Source organism: Stegostoma tigrinum, chromosome 2 (assembly GCF_030684315.1).
Source record: "Stegostoma tigrinum isolate sSteTig4 chromosome 2, sSteTig4.hap1, whole genome shotgun sequence".
NCBI lineage: Eukaryota > Metazoa > Chordata > Chondrichthyes > Orectolobiformes > Stegostomatidae > Stegostoma > Stegostoma tigrinum.
This window is the reverse complement of record NC_081355.1, coordinates 63,410,401-63,434,561: the sequence shown is the minus strand read 5'-3', so window position 1 is coordinate 63,434,561 and position 24,161 is coordinate 63,410,401. Positions and strand designations below refer to the sequence as shown.

The 24,161-nt window shown below is 40.8% G+C and overlaps 1 protein-coding gene across 4 annotated transcripts; it reads left to right on the top strand.

Moving 5' to 3' along the window:
* The first annotated feature begins 13 nt into the window (after window positions 1–13).
* oxsm (3-oxoacyl-ACP synthase, mitochondrial) lies at window positions 14–22,840 on the top strand. Of its 4 annotated transcripts, none has more exons than XM_059654377.1 (4): window positions 77–705; window positions 2,724–2,836; window positions 4,370–5,402; window positions 19,089–22,840. In XM_059654377.1, the coding sequence occupies exons 3-4, from the start codon at window positions 4,420–4,422 to the stop codon at window positions 19,489–19,491; spliced, it is 1,386 nt and encodes a 461-aa protein (XP_059510360.1). In that variant the 5' UTR covers window positions 77–705; window positions 2,724–2,836; window positions 4,370–4,419; the 3' UTR covers window positions 19,492–22,840. The 4 variants fall into 4 exon arrangements, with proteins under 4 accessions (XP_048414098.1, XP_059510360.1, XP_048414114.1 ...); XM_048558148.2 differs by lacking the exon at window positions 77–705 and adding an exon at window positions 1,222–1,236; XM_048558141.1 differs by lacking the exons at window positions 77–705; window positions 2,724–2,836 and adding an exon at window positions 14–66.
* The last annotated feature ends 1,321 nt before the right edge of the window (window positions 22,841–24,161 follow it).

Here is a 24,161-nt window from a genome sequence, read left to right as displayed (position 1 = left end):
GCTCCGCCCACGTCGTGACGTCGTGGCACGGCCATGGCTGAGTTGCGCCTGCGCCTCAGGGAGTTGGTGAGTGAGCGTAGACGAATCTGAAAAGTTGCTTCTGTCTCTTTGTTCACGAGTCCTTCTCTAAAAATATTTCCCGTGTTTTCTTACATTTTATTTTGTGTTTACTTATGTTTCGTCCAAAGGACGGCTCCTCCTCAGTCTTGTTTATTTTAGAAACTGAAAGTAGTAGTGCTGATCCATCTTTCGGGGAATTGAAGGGTCTAGGCCCGAAACGTCTGCTCTTGTGCTCCTGAGATGCTGCTTGGCCTGCTGTGTTCATCCAGCTCCACACTTTGTTATCTGAGGGCCCAAGTACTTCTGTTTCCAAGTTTCTTATATTGTTAAAAAAAATCACGATCCTAACTAGTTTTGACGACAAGTCACAGAACGCTTTTTTCTCTCCACACGGAAAACTGCTGACATGCTGAGCCTTTCCAATACTTGGAACTAACCTTTTGCTGGTCTTCCAAAAAATACTTAAGACTTCTTGTGATCTTCTCGTTCCCCTTCAATAAGGATCCCGGCAACACCTACCTGAGATAGTAGGAACTGCAGATGCTGGAGAATCAGTAGACCTGGATGAACACAGCAGGCCAAGCAGCGTCAGAGGAGCCGGAAAGCTGACGTTTCGGGTCGAGACCCTTCTGAGATCTGTTTTGGGTATATAAAATAACTTGCTAAGCAAAATAATAAATTGATTAAAAATGAGTAATTCATAAAATAATCATTTAAAAGCTATCTAGAAGTTTAATAAGATTTTTGCTCTACCTTTTCATTTAACTCCAGAAATAGAGCTAGAGAGAGATAGGCAAGGCTCCAAATCTTGATCAATGAAGAACGGAAGCAGACAGAGGACTTTAGGACTTGTTCTGGATCCAATTCATCCATTCTGACCAGATATCCTAAATTAATCTTGACCCATTTGCCTGCATTTGGCCCATATCTCTCTAAACCTTCCTCCTCATGTACCCATCCAAATGCCTTTTAAATGGTGTAATTGTAGCTGCCTCCAAAATTTCTTCTGACAGCTCATTCCATGCACACGTCATCCTCAGCATGAAAAACTTGCCCCTTAATCCCTTTTAAATCTTTTCCTCACTCACCTTCAACCTATGCCCTTTCTAATGTTGAGTTAGCCTTGGGGGGGTGTACATTCCAAACTGACCTTGGTGGAATTCATGTGAAAATGAGGTTTGGAAGTGGCTTGTCTTTCATCCTGTCCTGGCTTGTTGTGTAAATAGATGTTTGTTGAATGAGGAGGGGCGTGTGTGTGTGCATGTGTCCGCAATGAGCAGCCTCTGTCTTGAGTGTGTACGCTCACTGTCACTCGAACTTCGGTGGAGTGGGGGCACAAAGTGTGACACTGATCTGACAGGGCACACAGAACAAACATGTGGGTTGGGGGGACATGTGAAGTATCACACTGAACTATCTGGGGCAAAGAGTCTCATAAACTGTGGTGACTGCAGGGAAAAGCACCCCCCTGGGTGTACTTTTAGCCATGTATTCAAACGTATGCTTCCAGTACATGGAAAAGTTTAAGGCTGGGACATCTGAACAATTTAAGGAAACTGTCAGGACACACACCAACATCTGGTCACCCTATTTGAGAGGCTCATGATGGTGATATCTCATGCGTAATGTCTTCTCCCCACTCCTAGGCCAGTACGCCCTTGGGGATTGGTGTCCAATATTCTTGGCCTTCAGCAATGGCCACCTTATTGTGTAGTCAAATTGATTTGAGCATGTTTAAGAATGTTTTACATTTTGGTTACAAATTGATAGCGTAGGTAACAATTCCTTCATTGTAATTTTGCATACAAGAAGCTCATTTGAAAGGTGAAATAACAGATCACTTTCTCAATGTAAGCCTGGAGCTACAAAATAGACAACTTGCTGCAAGGACAAGTTTTAATGAATAAATTCAAATATTCGTTACATTTTATTTAACTGAATTAGGGTCAACTCTAAATAGCTATTCTGTGTAATATCTAAACCTATAATGTATTAAAAAGTGTTTTATTTATGTATATTTCCTATCTTGATAAAACTATCGTCATTATGGATTACTATATTTTTTTATTAGTGAGAGTTATCTTTGTAAATGCATCATATTTAAATTATACCTCTCAACCAGTAGTGGGATCGTGGTACGATCACTGCAGCAAAGACTCTGCTTTTGAGATTTGTCGTAACAATCATGAATAATATAAACTCGTTTCCACACCGTAGGGAATCTAATCTAATCTAAAGACATAGTGTTTGACTTTAAAATGAGAACTGGGTTATGTCTATGCCCCAGTCAAATTTCCCAATGATTACATCTGTACTTATCTAAAATATGATTTTGAAATACAGTCACTTATTTGTGCATTTACATGATTCATTTAAACTTTGAATTGCCCAATGCTGACAGCCTTCTAGAACCGAGGATCGGTGATAGACGAGAATGCCTTAGTCAATAGTACTGAACAATGTGAAAAATCCAGGAATGACCCATTTCCTCCACAGTCACATCAATTTAAGGCCATTTATGATATTGGTCATTATGCTGTTGTTAACTTTAGCCACACTGCAGGAATTCACATTTGAGCTAATGGCATGTTTAACAACGTTAAACATTTAAAAAATGGGAAAGTGTTGATAGTATCTGAACATTGAATGACATTTGCAAACAGGAGGGGGCAGTTGAAGATGGAAGAATTAGGATGTCGATTTCATGAAAAAAACTAAACATAAAAGGCAGAGAGGAGATGAAAGAAAAACCACCATAATAAGGATTTGAAATGAGGTGAGGAGTAATTGGCACAGTGATGTTTGAAACCCATATGCTGCTTGCATTTGATTGAAAAGAGTGCAGATGAGCAGTGGAATAAAGAGATGATTTTTGTTGGACAAAGAAAGGCTGAGGGTTGTCATGCCTTCCAAGATGGTCTTATAGTATTTTTTTTTCCTTATTCTTTCATGGAATGTGGGTGTCACTTGCAAGGCCAGTATTTATTGTCTATCCCTCATTGCCCTTGAAATGAGTGGCTTACTTGATTATTTCACAAGGCAATTAAGAGTCACCCACATTGCTGTAGTTCTGGAGTCACATGTAAGCCAAAGCAGGTGAAGATGGAAGATTTCCTTACCCTTATGGCATTAGAGAACCAGATAGGTTTTCATGCCAATAGGTAGTTTCATCATCATCTTCGCTGAGATCACCTTTCAATTCTAGATGTTTATTAGTTTCATTCAAGTTCCCCCAGTTGTTATGGTGAAATTTATACATGACAATTGGTTTGTGTGTCTGGATCAGAAATCTGTAGATTGTGAAGAAGGGTCCAGAGCCAAAACGTCAGCTTTTCTACTCCTCTGATGCTGCCTGCCCTGCTGTGTTCTTCCAGCTCTATACCTTGTTATCTCACAACACAACGCCATGATCTGTTATGCAATATGATCCTGTTAGGACAAGATACTGAATACAGATTAGGGTGTGTTCCTCATATTATCAAAGTTAAATTGAAAGGTAAGTTAATCAGCAGTCTGTTCCCCATGTCCCACCCCCATTAAAAACTTGTTTTGAGGCAGTGTTGAGGGAGTAGAGAAACAGAGTTTGAGTGCTCCCTAATTTTTGACAGGAATGGTGATGTGTGCATTTTTTGGGGGGAAAAAAGAGTTGCATGAAAAATAAACACAACAGAATAAGTGCACAAAAATCAGAAGCAATATAACTTTCCAGAGTGTCTTTATTTCAATGTTATATTTAGTTGAACTTGATCTCTTATGAACTGTTCAATCACAGTTGAAAATGGAATAAATTTTAGGGGAGGCAATGGCCTAGTTGTATTATCACTGGACTGTTAATCAAGAGACCTGGATAATGTTCTGGGGACCTGGGTTCAAATCCCACCCTGGTAGATGGTGGAATTTGAATTCAATAAAAATATCTGGAATTAAGAATCTAATGATGACCATGAATCTATTGCCGATTGTCAGGAAAACGTATCTGCTTCACTAATGTTCTTTAGGGAAGGAAACTGCCATCCTTACCTGGTCTGCCCTACATGTGACTCCAGACCCACAGTAATGTATTTGACTTTGAGCTACCCTCTGGGCAATTAGGGATGGACAATAAATGCTGTCTAGCAAGCAACATCCTCACCCCATTAATGAATAAAGAAATTATCACAGTTTGTAATTAAACATTATTATCCTAAGCATGCATTCTGTCTTCAAGAAAACTTACATTGCAAAGATTTGAAATTTGGTTTTTCACAACTATTTGCTTACTACTTGCAGATTTTTTAATGATTTTCCTGTGCATCTTTACTGTTCACAGTAAAACCAAGTGCATTTTCTTGCCAACGTTGTGGATAAAAGCTAAAAGATATGTTGCTGCAAAGGAAGAAGCTGCTAACAAAGGTTTTCTGGTATCAACTGTTGAATCTCAAGAATACAAGATCAGAATTGAATGCACGTTGTTTCGCAAGTACCAACCATCCAAAACGTCGAAGGCGAGTTGTCATTACTGGGATTGGCTTAGTGTCTCCACTTGGAGTCGGTACTCAACTCACATGGAACCGAATCTTGAAAGGAGAGAGTGGTGTTATTTCTTTAGATGAGTCACAGTATAGAGACTTGCCTTGCACAATAGCTGCTTGTGTGCCTCGTGGTGATGGGGAGGGGCAGTTCAATGAAGAAATGTTTGTTTCAAAATCTGAAGCAAAGTCTATGTCAACTGCTACAATAATGGCAATAGGAGCGGCAAATCTTGCACTTAAAGATTCTGACTGGTATCCTCAGTCTGAAAGGGACCAGCTCAACACTGGAGTTGCTATTGGTATGGGTATGGTCCCACTTGACGAAATTAGCAATACTGCTGTGACATTAACAACCAAAGGTTATAAAAAAGTGAGTCCTTTTTTTGTCCCCAGGATTCTACCCAATATGGCAGCTGGACAAATCAGTATTAAGTTTAAACTTAAAGGTCCAAATCATGCAGTATCGACTGCATGTACCACAGGAACACATGCTATTGGGGATGCTTCAAGATTAATTCTCTATGGGGATGCAGAAGTGATGCTAGCTGGTGGAACTGAGGCTTGTGTTAACCCCTTATCTATCACAGGCTTTGCAAGGGCACATGCTCTCTGCACCAGTTGTAATGCTACCCCCAAACTGGCTTCACGTCCATTCCACCCTGACAGAGAGGGGTTTGTAATGGGAGAGGGGGCATCAGTACTGCTACTGGAGGAGTATACACATGCTGTAATGAGGGGAGCACGAATCTATGCGGAAATACTTGGTTATGGACTCTCTGGGGATGCCATTCATATCACCTCTCCCAGCGATGGAGGAGAAGGAGCCATCAGGTAAATTTTGATGTTCTAATGAAGGATATGACCAATCTTATCAGGATCAGAATTGGAGATACTAAACTACAGGTGTGGAAACTGAAGATTTCAAATACTCTAAATCAATCAAAAATTGGTGTTTAGTTCATATAGCTGTGAATCATCATGATTGATTTATGGATAGAATTATGGGAATTGATTCTCATAATACTGGTAAATATTCTTTAATTAATTTAATAAAACAAAAACATCCTCAAAAAGTCCCTCTGAATTAGCAACCTCAAGTGTTGGATGTAAATTTCCAAGCAGATTCTTCTGCTTGCATGTGTGCCCCCAGTGGGAGACGGAGGCTTAGTCATTGAGTATATGTTGAAGACAGAGGTCAATAGGTTTCTCGTAATTAATGGTATCAAAAAGATATGAAGATAATGTGGGAAAATAACATTGAAATAGCAGATCAGTCATGATCTCATTGAATTGTGAAACAAGCTCAGAAGCCAAATGGACTTTTCGTGCTCCTATTTCCTGTGCTATAATATTTTGGTGATACCACATTGACCACAGGAAAATTATACAAACAAAATTATGCTGGTTTCTGTGACTCCTGTGCTGGAATTACAGAGGATAAACTTGAATTATTAGGAAAGTCTGGAGAATCCTGGATCTTTCAGCTTGAAATTTGAAAGTTTTACTTATGGAACTATATAATATGGAAAAGTAAATACAGAACATTACTTCAAACTAGTTCATGATAGGAAGGCACGTGGATGCAAGTTCAAAATTGTGAAGAGAAGTGTTGACAAGTTGAAAGAATTTCTGGACTGGGCACTGGGTGGGGTGGGGGATGGTGGTGGTATCAGTTGGGAGCTATAACAGCTAACTGTAGGATCAACCAGGCAGACAGATTAAGCTGAGTTACTTTGACTTGCGTGCAAATGTGCGTTTTGATGTACTGCAACAAGAACAACTTCCATTCTCATAACATCTTTCATATCGCAAAATGCCCAAAGACACTTGCAGGAAAGCAGAAAAATCAGCTGTGAATTATGGCATGATCAAAGAAGTAAATTGTATGGAAGCAGTTGAAGGTGGGGAAAGATGTAGCTCATTGGAAGTAAGTTTATAAAGAGAATTTCAGCAGAATAGGGGCTGACAATTCTATTATCTACAATGAATCAGAAGCTGGAATTTATTGAGTCATTTATAGCTTGATGTGAACAAGCACAATAATAAAACGTTTTAGAGAGGTAGTGTTGTGTGTAGTCAGTGAACATATTGAAGGTATTCATTAACTGTAGTGATGATTTCTGGGTTAACAGGTTTTCAAGACGAGGATATGACCTACTGGTTTCCTTTTAACCATTAAATAGGCTACATTAGTTATACATGACATATGTGTTCTATTTATTACCTTCATGTTCCAACATGAATACTATGAATACTGTGTTGTGGGAAACATTGACAGTTCCCTTACCGCTGGTCTGAGGATAGGGAAGGAAGTTGGCAGCAGAGAAGGCCTATGAATCCCTACTTGAAACTGGAGAAGTTGGAATGTCACTGGTTCTTCTCAGAATTCGCCTAACAGGAAAAGAAATGCTTAATGTGGTTTCTTATGGTAGTTTTGCTACTAGACCAGTTGGTCTCTAAGTTGCAGTCAAAATAACATAACAATGCTGTGAAAAGTTGTGGTTTCTAAATCATAATTAAGCACTAACCTGCTTATAACAAAATATTGTAAACAAACTTAACTGGCTTTGACCTCTCCCACATTTTCCACATGCTGAGGGTTAAAATTGACCTCAGTGATTTAATAAATTCAGATGAAATACTGTGACTGTTAAGAGCTTGACATTGTTGTACGAAGAAACAACCTGTTCAAACTGCTGTAATGTAGAAGCAGACAGGTTGTTGTGACGTTTATGGAATAATTGTGCAAATCTATCTGCCAGCCTAACGTAGCAAGCAGAATTTTTAACTATCCAGTTGAAATTGCAAAAGGTTGAGTGGTTGCATATGAGGACAAATATTACCATTCTATTCAGCCTCAAAATCCTGGAACAGTGCAAACCTCTTTTCTGAGATAACAAGGTGTAGAGCTGGATGAACACAGCAGGCTAAGCAGCGTCAGAGAAGCAGGATAGCTGACGTTTCGGGCCTCGACCCTTCTTCAGAAATGGTTTGGTGGTCGGGGGTGGGGTCATGATCAAGGATCTGGTAGAAGGAGATGTCGGAGAGTTGGTGCCTGGCGTCAGTGATGTAGAGGTCAGTGCACCATACTACAACTGTACCTCCCTGTTCTGCGGGTTTTATAGTGAGGTTGGGCTTGGTGCGGAGGGCTGTATGTTCTGTGGGGGAGAGGTTGAAGTGAGTGAGACGGATGGAGAGGTTGAGGCGATTGATGTCTCGACAGCAGTTGGAGATGAAGAGGTCGAGGGAGGGTAGGAAGTCTTGGGGTGGTGTCTGGGAGGAGGGGTTGTGTTGGAGGCAGGAGAAGGGGTCAGTAGAGGGAGGGTTAGGTTTACCGTTGAAGAAGTAAGCGCGGAGGTGGCGGAAAAACTGTTCAACGTCCAAGCATGACTGGTATTCGTTGAAGTGTGGGTGGAGGGTGACAAAGGTGAGCCCTTTACTGAGGACTGACCTTTTGTACTCAGTAAGGGGGAGGTCTGGGGGGATGGTGAAGACTCGGCAGGGCTGGGGGCTGCTGTCTCCTCTGGAGCTGCTGGCTGTGACGGTGGTGGGCAGTGCGATATCAGCGTCGGTGGTGGGCCATGTGGTGTCAGCTGTGGGTGGAGTTGCATTGGTTGGCAGTGGGCAGGGTTGCGTTGGTGGTGGGTGGAGTGGGGCAGGCAGCGGCAGCAGCGGTGACAGGAGGTGCGTCCTTTGTGTCGGTGATGTTGGTCTCAGAAATGGAGGCGGTGGCATCAGCAGCGGTGTAGATGGCGTTTACTGTCCCAGAAGTGGTATACCCGGCAGCAGAGGATGTGATGTCATCTGTGGGTGCTCCGACAGTGGCCACGTGGCCAGTGGTGATGGGCATATTGTGGGGAAGTCCCTGGGTAGGGTTGGGGATTTGAGAAGTGGAGGAAGCCTGTTTTAGAACATAGAACATTACAGCACAGTACAGGCCCTTCGGCCCTCGATGTTGTGCTGACCTGTCATACCAATCTCAAGCCCGTCTAACCTACACTATTCCATGTACGCCCAGGAAGTTTACTGTACTTATGGTTTTTAGTGTCCAATAAAGCTGAGTAGAATTGTGAGATCAGATTGTGGATCCTACAAAGAAGAAAAAAAACAGGAAAGGTCCTTTGCAGGTCTGGGGGAGGGAGGCCCTGAGCTGGGGTAGGCTTGATTGTAATGTCAGGAGTTGCCGGCACATTGCTGCGAGTGTGTGTTTCAGGAGTCACAGGGAGAAACGCTTCTGAAGGATCTCAATGTTCTGAATGTAGACATTGTCACGGTTTGGGCCCAAATTGGGAAGGCCAGAATATAGGCTGTAGTCCATTGGGGATGATCTGGTTCCATAGGCAGGTACTAAGAAAGGTGATGTGGCTGTAGCACCTGGTTTGCTTCAGGACATGGTCAAGCAGTTTCAAGGCCGAAGAGATTACGAGAGAGTTGCAATGGGAGAGAGTTCCACTGAAGTTTTTCCAGAGGGAAGAGGGTAACTTCTTCAGCGTAGGCATCCTTAGAAGAGGCTTCGCAGTGGGGTTAAAATTGTTTCAGAGACAGTAGGAACTGCAGTTGCTGGAGAATCTGAGATACAAGATGTAGAAATGATTTCTGAAGAAGCGTCTAGGCCCAAAATGTCAGCTTTCCTGCTCCTCTGATGCTACTTGGCCTGCTGTGTTCATCCAGCTCTACACCTTGTTATCACAGGTTCTTCAGCATTGGCAGTTCCTACTATCTTTGAAACCTGTTTTCTCCCTGGAAGAGATGGTCTGGCAGAAGTGAGGCACGAGCATGATGATGATAAATCTGAAACGTTCCAGGACTTCTGTTTTCAATCTCTCATTCTCAGCATCTGCAGTATTTTGCTTTGGTACTGTGCTATATTGTTTATGCAAGTGCCCTGAATATGACTCGTTACATGAATTTGAAGGACAAGTAAAGGAATCAGCATGGAGAGGACACAATTGCTGAGATGCCATTATTCATTTATTTCCTCAAACTCCCTTTCACCCTGTAATTAAGAGAGGCAGCTCCATGTAGCAATTGAAGCCGTGCAGATTGACTTGACTACAAATTTTCATATTAGTCAGCACAACCTTCTTAAAAAAAAACAGATTCTGTCAGTATAATGATGTAACATGAAATGCATCCCACGGAACGGCCAACATTTAATTTGGTGTGAAATGACGAGTACAGTTGCAGTGTACAACAGAGACAGTGCTTCCATTATCTTCATTCTCATTTCAGTAATCATAGTTTCATTTAGCTAAATAATTGGGGTTTGAGAAAGCAGTGACAAGATTTGGTTCTGAATTCATATTCCTTTGGCATTTTAGTAGGCGGTACCTATTGCATTATGAAATTAATTGCATCAGTTAAAAGAATTCCAGCACATTAAACATTCATACACTTTACACATTATGAGTTCAGGATCTTTGAACTTGCTGGATGTAATTTACCCACACATGTTCCCATTCACCTGCTGCCCTTGTACTTCTAGATGGTAGAGATAGTGGGTTATTGAGGTGTTGTTTGAGAAACCTTGGTGGGTTACTGCAGATTACCTTCTAAATATTACACATGGCCTCCACTTGTGTGCCATTAGTGGAGGTGCCCCCCAAGTGGGCTACTAATATTATGGCCCCAGATAGTGTGAGCTTCTTGAGTGCTATTGGTGTTGCAGTCATCCAGAAGAGTATTCCATCACGTTCCTTAAATGCACTTTCCATATCTAGCCTGTCAAGTCCCCAAAGAATCTTGTATGTTTCAATGAGATCACCTTCATTCTTCTAAATTCCAATGAGAACGGGTCCAACCGACTCAACCTATCCTCGTAAGATACTCTAACCTTCTCTGACTGCCTCCAATGCCAGCATATCTTTGCTTACAGTAAGGGCCCAGAACTGTTCACAATATTCCAGCTGTGGTCTGACTGGAGCCTTGTATATTTTTAACAATAAACCCCTACTTTTAAACTCCATTTCCTCAAAAATAAAAGCCAGCATTTTATTTGTCTCCTGTATTACCTGTTGAATAATTAGCTCCTCTATTCTTTCTGCTAAAGCGCATAACCTCACATTTTTCCATGTTCCATTTGCCAGATTTTTGCCAACTTGTTTAATCCCTCTCCAATCTCTTTGAGTCACCTTAAACACTTGTGTTTCCATGTATTTTAATGTCATCCACACTTTTGACTATAGCACATTCTTTTCCTAATAAATGTCATCTATATATATATATATAAATAATTGTGGCCCCAGCACTAATTCCTGAGGTGATCCACTAGTTATAGGTTGCCAGCCTGAAAATGATTCCCTTATTCCAACTGTGTTCTATTAGTTAGCCAGTCCACTATCCATGTAATATATATCCTGTAACAGCATGGGGTCTTATTAAGTAGCCTAAAATGCCTTCCCAAAATCTAATGTATTACACCCACAGCTTCCCCTTTATCTATCCTGTGTATTACCGCCTTAAAGAATTCTTGTAAATTTGTCAGGTGTATCTTCCTCATCAAAAAGTAAAGCTGGCTTTGCTTGATTGTAATATATATTTCTAAATGTTCTACTTTTAGATCTTTTCTGAGAGACTGTAGCATTTAATAACAGCTGTTAAGCTAACTTGAATATAGTTACCCATTTTTGTCTCCTTCATTTTTAAATTAAAGTGTTACATTAACAGTTTTATAGTGGGACTTTTCCAGAATCTAAGAATTTCTGGAAAATTACTGTCAGTTCAACCAATATCTCTGTAGCTATTTCCTTTGACTTCCTAGTTTGCATCTCAGCAGGTCTGGGGAACTTACCAGTCTTTAGCCCCATTAATTTCCCTAGCTTTTTTTTCCTCTAGTGGTAGTTTTGTATTTATTTCTTGTGCTTTCTGTTCCTTCATTACTTAGTAATTTTAGAATGCTATTAATGTATTTTACTGTGATAACTTGTGCAAAGTACTTATTCAACTCCTCTATCGTTTCCTGGTTTCCCATTATTATTTCCTTAACCTTGTTCTCTCAGGGGCCTATGTTCACTTTGGCTTCTCTCTTCCTCTTTGTAAATTTAAAGAAGCTCTTGTTTTCCGTCTTAACATTACACGCAAATATATGCTTTGTGTTTACCTTCTCCCTCTTTAGCAGTTTTTTCATTGTCTTTTGATGGTATTCAAAACTTTCCCAATTCTTTGACTTAGCACTAATCTTTGCACATTTTGCATTTTCTTTCAATTTAATACTAGCACAAACTTCTCTGGTTAACCAAGGTTGGCTTATTTTCTTCCTAGGGCCCTTCTTCATCCCAGGATGTATCTTTACTGTAAGCCAAGAACTATTTTCTTAAATGTCTGTCATTAATTCTCAGCTATCGAACTACTAAAATTCTGTCATCTATGGTTAAGTGGCTGAACTCTGCCATCACTAAGTTGATGATTGAGAGTACCCTTGGGGAGCAGTAATTGACCCAGTTGGAATAGTGCTTTTTGGTCCATTTTTCAGTGTAGCTATCACTGGCAGGGTTTGTTTGCCTACCCAAATTACCCTTGAACTGAAAGCTTACTAGGCCATTTATAGAGGGCAGTTTAGTGTGAACAACATTCCTGCAGTTTCGGACTGACACTGTTAGTGAGACCAGCTAAATATGGCAAATTACTTTGCCTTAAGCACATTTGTGAACCAGATGAGTTCTTACAACAATCAATTTTGTAGTTACGGTTACCAAAACTAGTTTTCAATTCCAGATTTGTAAAAATTGAATTTAAATTGTACCAACTACCGTGTTGGGATTTGAACATGTCTTCAGAACATTAGCTGGGATCTGGATTACTGGTCCAGTGGCATTATCATTAATGACGTTACATTCTCACAAAAATAGGTCACTAGCCTTTCACCAGAGAGGAACCACTCCACATCAAGCATAACTGACGAGGAGACCTTTCTGCTGCTGCCTTTTACCACAGCTGAATCAGAAGGATTTACAAGTTGATGACAGAGCTCTTGAACCATATTATAAATACACATTCCATGGTCATCAAGCCCTGGAGGGGGACTTGAGCCCAGACTTTCTGGCTCACATATAGGGACACTATCACTGTGCCACCAAACTTTTATTTCTCAATTTCAGCCCAGCTCTCATTATAACTAATTGATTGATGATGCAGTACTATCTGCCTTTGCTTACAGTCTGTTCAATATATTCATTGGTTTGAGCAGGGGAAAAAAATCTTCCTTCAGTTCTTCACTATATGTACTGAGGTATCTTGAGTAATTGAGCGTGGAGTTTATAGATTAGAGAAATTGGAAACAACTGAGTGACAATATGAGAAAAGAACTCATGATTAATATTTGGAGAGGAATGATTTCATTATGGAGTTTAGATCCCCTGTTATTGTATGGAGTCATCCAGTCCGATAGTGTGTAATAACAATCAAACAAGGAAGTTGTCCAAATGGCTTCAAGTATGATTCAATAACACAGATCCTGACTTGTCTGCACAGCCAGTGTATCAGGTTGTATGTTTATAAATATGAGCTTTTGGGAGCTGGACTGCTATTGACTTTTTTTTAAACGGCTACTGCTTGCTGAGACCAGCCAATCTAGATATTTTTAATCAATCTGTTCAGATGTGTTATGGCATACCTGTGGAACAGATGGAGCTTGAACAGTTCAAAGATAGTGCCATAAGAGTGCTTAAAGATCAGCTGTTGTGTAGGGACAAATAGATTTCCAATTTGGAAGAAAACTAATCGGCTCTGTTTAAGTAGACTGTTTATAATTAGTGTCAAATACAAAGTTGACTTGGGTAAGTATTGGTTACTCCACGTATTGCTTAATGAAATTGCTTCACCAGGCAAAATGAGCTGAGTTGAGATGAGAAACTCTGAATAACTTGGTTCAATTATAATGTTTTCCCCAGATGTGCCTTCAGAATTTTAGATTCCTACAACAATGCAAACTTATGTAACACTTCAAATGTAATGTAGAAGTCTCAAAACTCTTTTCAGAAGAATGACCAAACAGAACATAAGGAGCATTAGGACAAATGTGCAAAATCTTGGTCAAAGATGTAGACTTTAAGGAGTAACTTAAAGGAAGACAAAGGAAGAATTCCGGAGCTTAAGATCTTAGTAGATGTCAAATTGAAGGGGAGGTAGTGTAGTGGTAATGTCATTGGACTAGTAACTCAGACGCCCAAACAAATGCTATGGGGACATGAGTTCAAATGTCACCTTTGCAGTTGGTGGGATTTTAGTGAATTTGCATTTGTAAATAAATCTGGAATTGCAAATTAGTCTCCTCACAAAAAGCAGGGTATAAGGCTATCATTAATTAACATTTTACAAAGAATATGACTCTCTGTTGTTCTTTAGGGAAAGATTCTGCAATCCTTACCAGGTCTGGCCTACATGTCACTCCAGTCTCAGAGCAATAATTCTGAAATGATTCTGAAGTGGCCTTGTAAAGCATCTAGTTCAAGGGCAGTTAAGGGTGAGAAACATGCTGGCTTTGCCTGCGATGCCATCATCCTGTGAAAAAAAAACAAAAAGGTATGGCCACCAATTGTTTCAAGTGCTCATCTAAATAACTTCCTAAATGTTTTGAGGGTTCTCGCCTGTGCCATCCTTGCAGGCAGTGAGTTAAGATATCCACCACCCTCTGAGTGAAAACAATTTTCCTCAAAACTCTTCTAAACTTTCCACTGTGTACATTAAATGTGTTCCTGGTTATTGACCCATTACTAAGGGGAAACATTTCTCCCTATGCGCCTTATCTGTGCCCTCATAATTTTTTACATCTCAATCAGGTCCCCTCTTGGGACTTCTCTAAGGAAAGCAACCCCAGCCTGTGTAGTCTTTCTTCATAGCTGAATCACTGCAGCTCAGTCAACATCCTGGTGAATCTCCTCTACACCTTCTCTTGTACAATCACATGCTCCCTGTAATATGGCAATCCAAATTGCACCCAGGATTCCATCTTTGGCCTAACTAAAGTTATATAGAGCTCCATCATAACCTTCTTGCTAAACAAAAGACAAGAACTATGGATGCTGGAAATCTGAAACAAAGCAGAAATTGCTGGAGGAACTCAGCAGGTCTGGCAGCATCTGTGGAGAGAAAGCAGAGTCAATGTTTCAGGTGCAGTGACCTTTCTTCAGAACCCCCTGTGTGGGGAAACCCCAGTGGTTTTCTAATCTATCACTTTAACCACTCAATCCAACCACACTTCTGAAGAAAGGTCATCCAAATTAGGACCAACATTCTGTTTGTCTTCCTGATTGCTGTACCTGTATGCTGATGTTTTGTGATTTATGCACAGTGATACTCCAATCCCTTTCTACTGCAGTCTCTGTCCATTTAAGAATATTCTGTTTTTCCATCTTGCTGCCAAAGTGAGCAGCTTCAAATTTGCATTATACTCCATGTGCCAATATTTACCTACTGATTTAACTTATCTGTATCATTTTGCACAAATCACAAATAGCTGAGGCCCCAGCAATGATCCTTGTGGCACTCCATGTTTTAAAGGTTACCATCTCAAATTGACACAATTATTTCATTTATGTTTCCAATTAGTTAATCTGCCCTCTATCCATGCTAATATGTCATCACTAAAATCATAAGCTTTCATCTTGCTCAATAATCCTTTTAGGGATACCTTATCAAATGATTTTTTTGGAATCTAATGTGCTACAGTTATAGGTTCCCTTTATCTACTCTCATTGCTTTATGCTCAAGAACTTCAATAAATTTCCCATGCGGAAATATGTGTTGACCCTGCTTAGTTGAGTCACTATTTTCTCAACATCTCTTTAATAATTGATTATGGCATTTTCCCAGTGACAAATGTCAGGATAACTGGCAGAAAGTTTCTTGCTTTGTGTCTGTCTCCTTTCTTGATTCTTTGACCAAGCTGGTGGTCATCTGCCTTCCTGTCTATTTATGTGGCTCAATGTCAAATTTTGTTTGATAATATTCCTGTGAAGCATCTTGGAATGTTTTGCTATGTTAGAGACACTAGGTTACTGTTGTAGCCCTGGAGGCTTTTAAACTGCCTGTTTGACCCTAGAGTCATAGAATCCCTACAGTGAAGAAAGAGGGCCATTTGGCCCAGTGAGTCCACACCAATCCCTTCAAGAACATCTCAACTAGACATAAACTCTCCCACATTATCCCCACTAATCCATATAGCCTACACATGCCGGGACACTGCGGGCAGCTTACCTTGGCCAGTCCACCTAACACCTTTGGACTGTGGAGGAAATCTCCAAAGACATGGAGAATATGCAGATTCCATGTAAGATTGTCACCTAAGACTAGAATTAAACCTGGGTCCCTGACAGTGTGAGGCAGCAGTGAACTACCATGCCACACCATGATGTTATTTAATTTTACTTATAAGCTCAAAGCCTGAGATGTGCACTTTGCCAAATTGTTATTTAAGAACATAAGAAATATGAGAAAGAGTAGGCCACTTGATCCATTGAACTCCTGCTATGCAGTATAATCATGGCTGACAGTCTACACCAACTCCACTACTTAGTGCCTTAGAACTCCTGAGTTCATTGGGGGAGACATTTCAAACGTTTCATACCTTATAAGAGATAAACTGGCTCCCCATCTCAGTCTTAGCAATAGACCTGTTCCCTAGATTTGGCAGACTGGAAAATCAGCCTCTCCGCTATCTTGTGAAATATTTAATGAGTGAACCTTACATGAATGGTAGGAAAATTATTGGAGAAGATTCTTAGGGACAGGTTTACTTGGAGTTGGGGAAGAATGGAGTCAGTAGGGATAGTCAGCATGGATTTTTGCAGGGGAGAATTTGTCTCTCAAACTAAGTTTTTTTTTGTGCAAGTGACAAAGATGATTGATGAGGATAAGGCATTGTATGTTGACTATACAGACTTTACTAGAGCAGTTGGTAAGGTTCCTCATGGTTGGCTGGTCCAGAAGATCAAATCACATAGAATCTAAATTCACGTGCCCAGAGAAGACAGAGGGTAGTTGTGATGGGATGTTTCTCTGACTGGAAGTCTGTGCTCAGTGATGTTCAAAAAGGATCACCCCTGGATCCCCTTTCTGTAATACATATAAATGATTTGGATGAAAATGTAAGTGATTTGATTAGTAAGTTTGCGGATGAGCAGAAAATTGGTGAGTTGTAGTTAGTGAGGAAGGATATAGGACAGGCAGAGAAATGACAAACAATAACAGAAGTCGCTGGAAAAGCTCAGCAGGTCTGGCAGTATGTGTGAAGAAAAATCAGAGTTAACGTTTCGGGTCCAATGAACCTTCCTCAGAACTGATGGTAGTGAGGAAAATGTTGATTTATGTGCAGAAGATAGGGGAGGGTGAGAGGGTAAGGAGTAAATGATAGGTGGGAATAGAACCCAAAGAGAAAGAACAGTGGACAGACAAAGGAGTTGATAACGATCTGGCTAGGAAGGTGAAGAGCTGTTAATGGGGACTGTCAGTGTCTAACAATAGGTAGTGTGTAATGGCGGGCTATGTGATAACAAGGTCTGGTGTGTGGGGTAGGACATGGGAGAGTTTAGGCCTTGAAATGATTGAACTTGATATTGAGTCCGGAGGGCTACAGGGTCCCCAAGCAGAAAATGTTGTTCTTCCAGCTTGCTCTGAGCTTTGCTGGAACATTACAGTCAGCCTGAGACACAGATATTGGCCAGGGAACAGGGTGGTGTGTTAAAGTGGCAGGCAACTGGAAACTCAGGGCCTCTTTTGTGTGCAGAATGTAGATGTTCTGTGAAATAGTCACCCAATCTACCCTTTGTTTCCTCAATGTGGAGGAAACCGCATTTTGAGCCTGAATGCAACCGGCTAGTTTGTGGGAATACAAATAAAGTGCTGCTTCACGTGAAAGGTGTGTTTGGGCCCTTGTATATGGGGGAGGGAGGATGTAAATGGGCAGGTGTTACACCTTTGGCGCTCACAGAGGAAGGTGCCTTGGGGCTGTGGGAGGATGTTGGGAATGAAGGAAGAGTGGACCAAAGTGTCCTGGAGGGAACAGTCCCTTACGGAAGGCGGTGGAGAGGGGAGGGGAATATGTGTTTGGCAGTGGCATCTCACTGGATCTGGTGGAAGTGGTGTCTGATGATCTTCTGGATGTGGATGCTGATGTGATGATAGCTGAGGACAAGGGGAACCCTATCGCTGTTGCAGGAGAGAAGAGACAGGGAGAAATGGCCAATGGACTTTATTTCGGACAAGTGTGAACTGATGCATTTTGAAAAGCCCAATGCAAGAGGAAAGTATACTGTAAATGGCCAGACTTTTAGAAGCATTGATAGACAGAGAAAACATCAGGCCCAAGTCCATAGCACCCTGAAAGAGGCAACACAAGTGGAAAAGGTGGTAAAGAAAGCTTATGACATGCTTCCTTCATTGGTCAGGACATTGAATACAAAAGTTGGCAAGTCATGTTACAGCAACATGAGGCTTTGGTCACTCCACATTTGGAGTACTGTATACAGTTGTGGTCACCACACTACTGGGGGAATTTGAATTCTTTGGAGAGGATGCGGAAGAGGTTTACTGGAATATTTTGCTTGGATTAGAGTGTATTAGCTATAAGAAGAGATTGGACAAACTTGGATTGTTTTAGCTAGAGCTTCAGAGGCTGACCTGGTAGACATTTATAAAATTATGAAAAGCATGGATAGGGTGAATAGTTGGAGTTTTTTCTGAAGACAGAAATGTCAACAAGCAGGGACCATAGGTTTAAGGTGAGGGGGGAGTAGGTTTTCAGGTGTGCAAGGCAGGTTTTTTTTCACAGATGGTAATAGGTACCTGGAACGCGCTGCCAGGGGAGATGGTAGAAGCAGATATGATAGCAAAGTTTAAGGGCCATTTAGACAGACACATGAACATACAAAGAATTGAGGGATACGGACTATATGCAGGTAGATGGGATTAGTTTCAGATGTCATCATCATTAGTCATACATGGTAGGCTGCAGAGCCTTTTCCTGTGCTGTACTGTCTGTGTTCTAACTCTTGATCCCACCCAACCTGCCTTGAACTAAACCAACCTCAACTCAACCACCCAATGGAAATCTGAAAATATCTGAAATCTAGGAAGGTCTCAATCCCAAGGGTGCCAAATTTGAGGTGACCTATCTGTACAATTTTGAGATTGAAAAAGTATAACATATTAGCTAGTCACATAATTTGTAACCAAGATATTTTTAATTAACACGTTCAGAGGTCTTATTACACATGTCTGGATCAGGTGAGACTTGAACCCGGATCCCCTGTCTAAGAGGTACAGTTACTACACTGTATCACAAGAGCCCTCACAATTTATAACCTACATTTTAGTGTTTAATGATAAATAAAAAGCATACCTACTGGGAAAATATAGCAGGTCAGGCAGCATTTTGTAGAGAAAGAACAGACTAGCTTTCCAATAGTGAGCCTTAATTTAGCACATACAATTACATGCTTTTCTTGTAGGTTAATATTTTTAATTTAATCTCACTTGAGACTTGTGTGAATGTAATTTGGTATTAACTCTGACTTTTCTCAGATGTATGTCAGCTGCAATGAATGATGCCGGAATAACGCCAGAAAATGTTACATACATCAATGCCCATGCCACGTCAACGCCACTAGGGGATGCAGCTGAGAACCAAGCCATTAAGAGACTGTTTAAAGAGCATTCACGTTCCCTTGCTGTTTCTTCCACTAAAGGAGCCACTGGTCACCTCCTGGGAGCAGCCGGAGCCATTGAAACTGCATTTACAGCATTGGCCTGCTTTCATGGGATCTTGCCTCCTACACTGAATCTCGATAAGACAGACCCTGATTTTGATTTGAATTATGTTCCTATAACAGCACAAGAATGGATAACTTCAAAAAGGCGTATTGCACTGACTAATTCATTTGGATTTGGAGGCACTAATGCAACGCTGTGCTTGGGGAGTGTCTAATTATTTTTATATTAATAAATAATTGAACGCAATACATTTCAGAAAGTTCGGAAAATCTGAAAAAGCCATGAGAAGTTGGAATATCTTTCATTGGAACTCCATCAACATAACAAGGACATGTTAACATTTTGGATAACTTCATTCATGTTCTCATTGATAACTGCAGACATCTTCATCAGTGAGCCAAAAGAGCTAACAATGAGTTCCATGCTTTGTGTTTATTATTATGGCACTTTTGTTAAAAGCAGTGTGTGAAAATTGTAATTTAAAAATGTTTTGCTCCTAAAATTTGAAAAAATACAGTGCAAATATTTCAACTTGAATGTTAATGGAAAGTGCAATAGAATTAAACTTCCCTTAATACAGCATGTTCCAATCTGAGGCATCTCAATATAATCTTTGTTGTTCATGATCTATGTTCCATTTCTGACCCACAGACCTGGAGGGGTTCTGCAGCTTCCAGACCCTCCGCGTACTATGAGTGAAAGCCGTAGGCAGCACTCTGCAGCCACACCTGAACCATGGAATGTGCAAGTCTGCGACGCTCTGTTGAAGGCGATTCTTTACATTGGAAGACAAGCAAGTCTTCAACCGCAGTTATGTTTATCTGTATGTGTGCCCCAGGAACAGCCAGTTCAGCATTCACCTTTGCCTCAATGTATCTAGGCTGCCAAGGCCAGTTTGAACAGAAAATGGCAGTATTATCCAGGTACAGAGAGGCTTTGACCTGCATTCCCCTACTACCTGGGATATTCACCCCTCTTAGGTACATGTCCCCCTGACTGACTCTGTAAAAGTTACTGTGCAGCATATGAACAGAACAGTGAAAGTGGACAACACTAACCGACTCCAGTTTGATCAGATAGTTTTCTGATCTGTAGAAATCAATCTTCTGGTTGATTGAAACTATACCTATGGTACCTAAGCAAAGCAGTTGGATCTAAATTTGTCCCTCCTCAAACTAAATCTTAGAAAGCACATCTATCATGTAGATGTGGAACATTCTGTAAAAGGCTTTACCCTTACCCTGATTGAGGCAATGTCCAAAACCTGGGCCCTCACAAAGCTTGAGACTGTACGAAATCTACCTGTCTGATACAGTACAAAGCTAGTCAGGGCCAGTCATCTTTTCCAGAGCAGACTTGACCCAACTGGTAGTGATTTTGTATAGAATTTTTTACTTCATGTTCAGTAGTGAAATAGTCAGTTGATTTTTACTTTCCTCCCATTTCCACTAACACTTATGGATGGGATGTTGATGCCTTTCCTCATGGATTCTGACATGCTGTCAGCCAGCAATAAGCAGATCTGCAACTGATCTGGACTTATTCAATCTCAGAGAGTCAAACACAATTGAGCAGGTGAGCTATTATTCTTGGGAGTTTTACTTCTCACAAAGAACTAGATGATAATCTCATTAGAGTTTGTGGTTCACCCGGACTCTCCCACATACAGTTATCCAAGAAATTTGTGGTAGAGGACAAGAATGAGTGAGAAATTCTCATCATATAGATGAGCACGAGTGGATTTGCAGATCCTCAAAATGTCAATCTGTGATGACGTCCTTGATTAGAGAGCTCTCTGTGTATACCTTCTGGAAGGAAGTGCAAGCATATTTCATCCTGCTTCATGGAGCAGACTCTAGATTGGAAGCCTCTTGATTATTTCATAATTTTGGAATGCTATTTGTGTCACCTAGCTTTTTCTGCCTCCCCATTATTACTTCTCCGACCTCATTCTTTAAAGGGTCTATGTTCACTGCCTCTCTTTTTATATATTTAAAGAGGCTCTTACTGTCCATTTTTATGTTACTTGCTAGTTTGTTCACATAGTTTATTTTTCCCTGTTTTTATTTTTGGCCATTTTTCCAAATCCTCAGATTTATTACCAACCTTAATCATGTTGTATGGTTTTTCTTTCACTTTGAAACTGTCATTAACGTCCCTGGTTAACCAAGGTCAGGGTATCCCCTTCCAGATCCTTCTTCCTCACTTGGGTGTACCTTTGCTGTGAATCATGATCTTCTTTACAGTTATATACCATTGCTCATCACAGGGCTTTTCTCCAAATCCACCCCACCACCCTGCTTCCTCGCCTGTGCTTTTTAATGGTCAAGTATCCCTAATATTTAGTTCTGAGCTTTCATTTTGTAAGCATGTCTCCCTAGTGAATATAAGACGATACTCATTAACCTTTATTTTTGCAATTAATTAAGTTATTCTGTTTCAAATACTATGTGCATTGAAGTAAAAACCCATTAATTTTGCCTTTTTACCTGTTATTCCCCCTTTTCACCTTTTATTCCCCCTTTTCTGCTGTTTCTTCAAGTTTGTATATTCTGTTCCATTCTGGGTACCATTGCCAAAATAGTTGCCTGGCAATGCTGCCGTATCCTTTCATCTAACAAGCCATGTTTTATCCCTGCCTCCCCGCCCTGCCAATTAGTTTAAGGCCTTCTGTATAGCTGTTCAATTCGTGTAGACACCTGACCTTGCAAGCTTCAAGGTAAGCAGTCAGTTACAACAGTTCCCTTCTACCTTAGCAAGGTGCCAATGTACCATGAACTGAAACCTATTCTTCCCATTCCAGTCTTTAGGCATGCAGTTAATTCGTTTATTCATCATTTGACAATTATTACCTTGGAGTTTCTCCATTTTAGTTCAGCTCCTAACTATTCAAAATCTTTCAGCAGAATTTCTTTCCTAGTCTTTCCAATGTTCTTAGTACTAAAGCAGATGACGACTAGATCCCTACCCGTCCTGCTTCAAGTTCCTCTGCAGCCCTGAGGGGATGTCCTTAACCCAAGCACCAGGCAAACAGTGCCCCCAGTACAGCTCACCCCACTGCTTGAATGGCTTCCTGGACCATAATGTCATAGTCAAGTCACTTGTCTTCCCTGCGGCTTCCACTATCATCCATACAGGTTGTAAGACTTTTTGACATTGTATACCTGCCTCACCTACAATCACATGCTTCTGTCTTTGATCTTGGACCAAATTTGAATCAACTAATTTAAAGGGTATTTAAAAGGTCCAGGTTTCGTTCCCTCACCTTGATGTAGCACAATGTCTGCAGCTCAGACTCCAGATCAGCTCAGAACCGAAGTTGTTCAAGCTGCAAACACTTGCTACCATTATGTTTGTTATGGATCACCTTAGTTTTCAGCAGCTCCCAGAGATTACAGCTGCATGGCATCATCCAACCTGCCATATCTATTGTGTTTAATTAAGTTATTAATTAAAATCGTTCTAGTACTCCTGTTGTTTATACTTGACTGTATTTTTCCCCTTTTCACTGTATTGGTATTAATTTTACACCTAACAAGCTATTTTTTAATTAAAGAAAATAAACTGGAGACCTGAACTCAAATTGATTTTGTTACTTTCTCTTTATAGATTGGAAATACTCACCAATCAGTTATTTTGTTTTGGCAAAAGTCAAACAGATGTCTCTCGGCTCCCTCTGCTTAACTTCTTGAGACATTTACTTCCTACACTGAAGTGCTGAGCTACACTGGATTGGCCACTTGAATATGTTCTCAAAGAAGCGAGCCGAGCTCACTCAGTAAACAAGGATCAAGTTTCAGTTGGTGAGGTTTGCTTTGATGCTTCCCACCAAAGCATTGTGCACTCAAAAGAGGATTTTCATGGCTGTCCAGCCTTCACAATTGCTTTTGAGTTCCTTGATGTTTTCTAGCTTTTCTTAATTTATCATTGAATCTTGTTATGTGAGTTAGAGTATCTGAACAGCGGAATGGCACACTGCAACTCGGTAGTAGATTCGCCAACTTTAGGTACATTTAAGTCGTCATTGGATAAGCATATTGACGTACATGGAATAGTGTAGGTTAGATGGGCTTCAGATCGGTATGACAGGTTGACACAACATCGAGGGCCGAAGGGCCTGTGCTGTGCTGTAATGTTCTATGTTCTATATGTTCTTACCTGGAATATCAAGCACATTCAGGTCAGGCATATTGCATCTGCTGATGTGCTAAAGCACCCAGAGTTCAAAAGAAAATTTCCAAGGACGTTGCCAAGGTTGAAGAGTTGGAGGGTTTGAGCTATCGGGACAGTCTGAATAGAGTGGGGCTACTTTCCTTGGAGTGTCAGAGGCTGAGGGCTGGCCTTGCAGAGGATTATAAAATTGTGAGGGGCATGGATAGACTAAATAGACAAGGTTGTTTCCCTGGGGTGGGGGAGTCCAAAACTAGAGGGCAGAAGCTTAAGGTGAGAGGGGAAAAATTTAAAAGGGACCTAAAGGGCAACTTTTTAATGCAGAGGGTGGTGTCTGTTTGAGTGAGCTGCCAGAAGAAGTGGTGGAGGCTGGTACGATTGCAACATTCAAAAGGCACCTGGATGAGTATGTGACTAGGAAGGGTTGAGAGCGATATGGGCCAAATGCTGGCACATGGGACTAGATTAATTTAGGATATCTGATCGTCATGGACAAGTTGGACCGAAGAGTCTGTTTCTATGCTGAATAACTCTATGTCTGTATTACTGCTCTATTTCAATTTGCTGCTTCTTCCAACTCAGGGAGCCACCTAGTGGCACCAAATCAGTTCTTTGCATTTCCTCATCTACCATCTTCTTGAAGATTATCAATCAAATACTGAATCAGTTATAATGTTGTGCTGCAGGAATATACTCAATTAGAGGTTTGTTCAG

What these genes read in the sequence shown, in the direction of transcription:
- oxsm (XM_048558141.1), top strand. Translation starts at nt 4,420, where the DNA reads ATGTTGCTGCAAAGGAAGAAGCTGCTAACAAAGGTTTTCTGGTATCAA. An exon ending in GGAGGAGAAGGAGCCATCAG is followed by an intron (nt 5,403 to 19,088) that starts GTAAATTTTGAT and finishes GACTTTTCTCAG; the next exon opens with ATGTATGTCAGCTGCAATGA.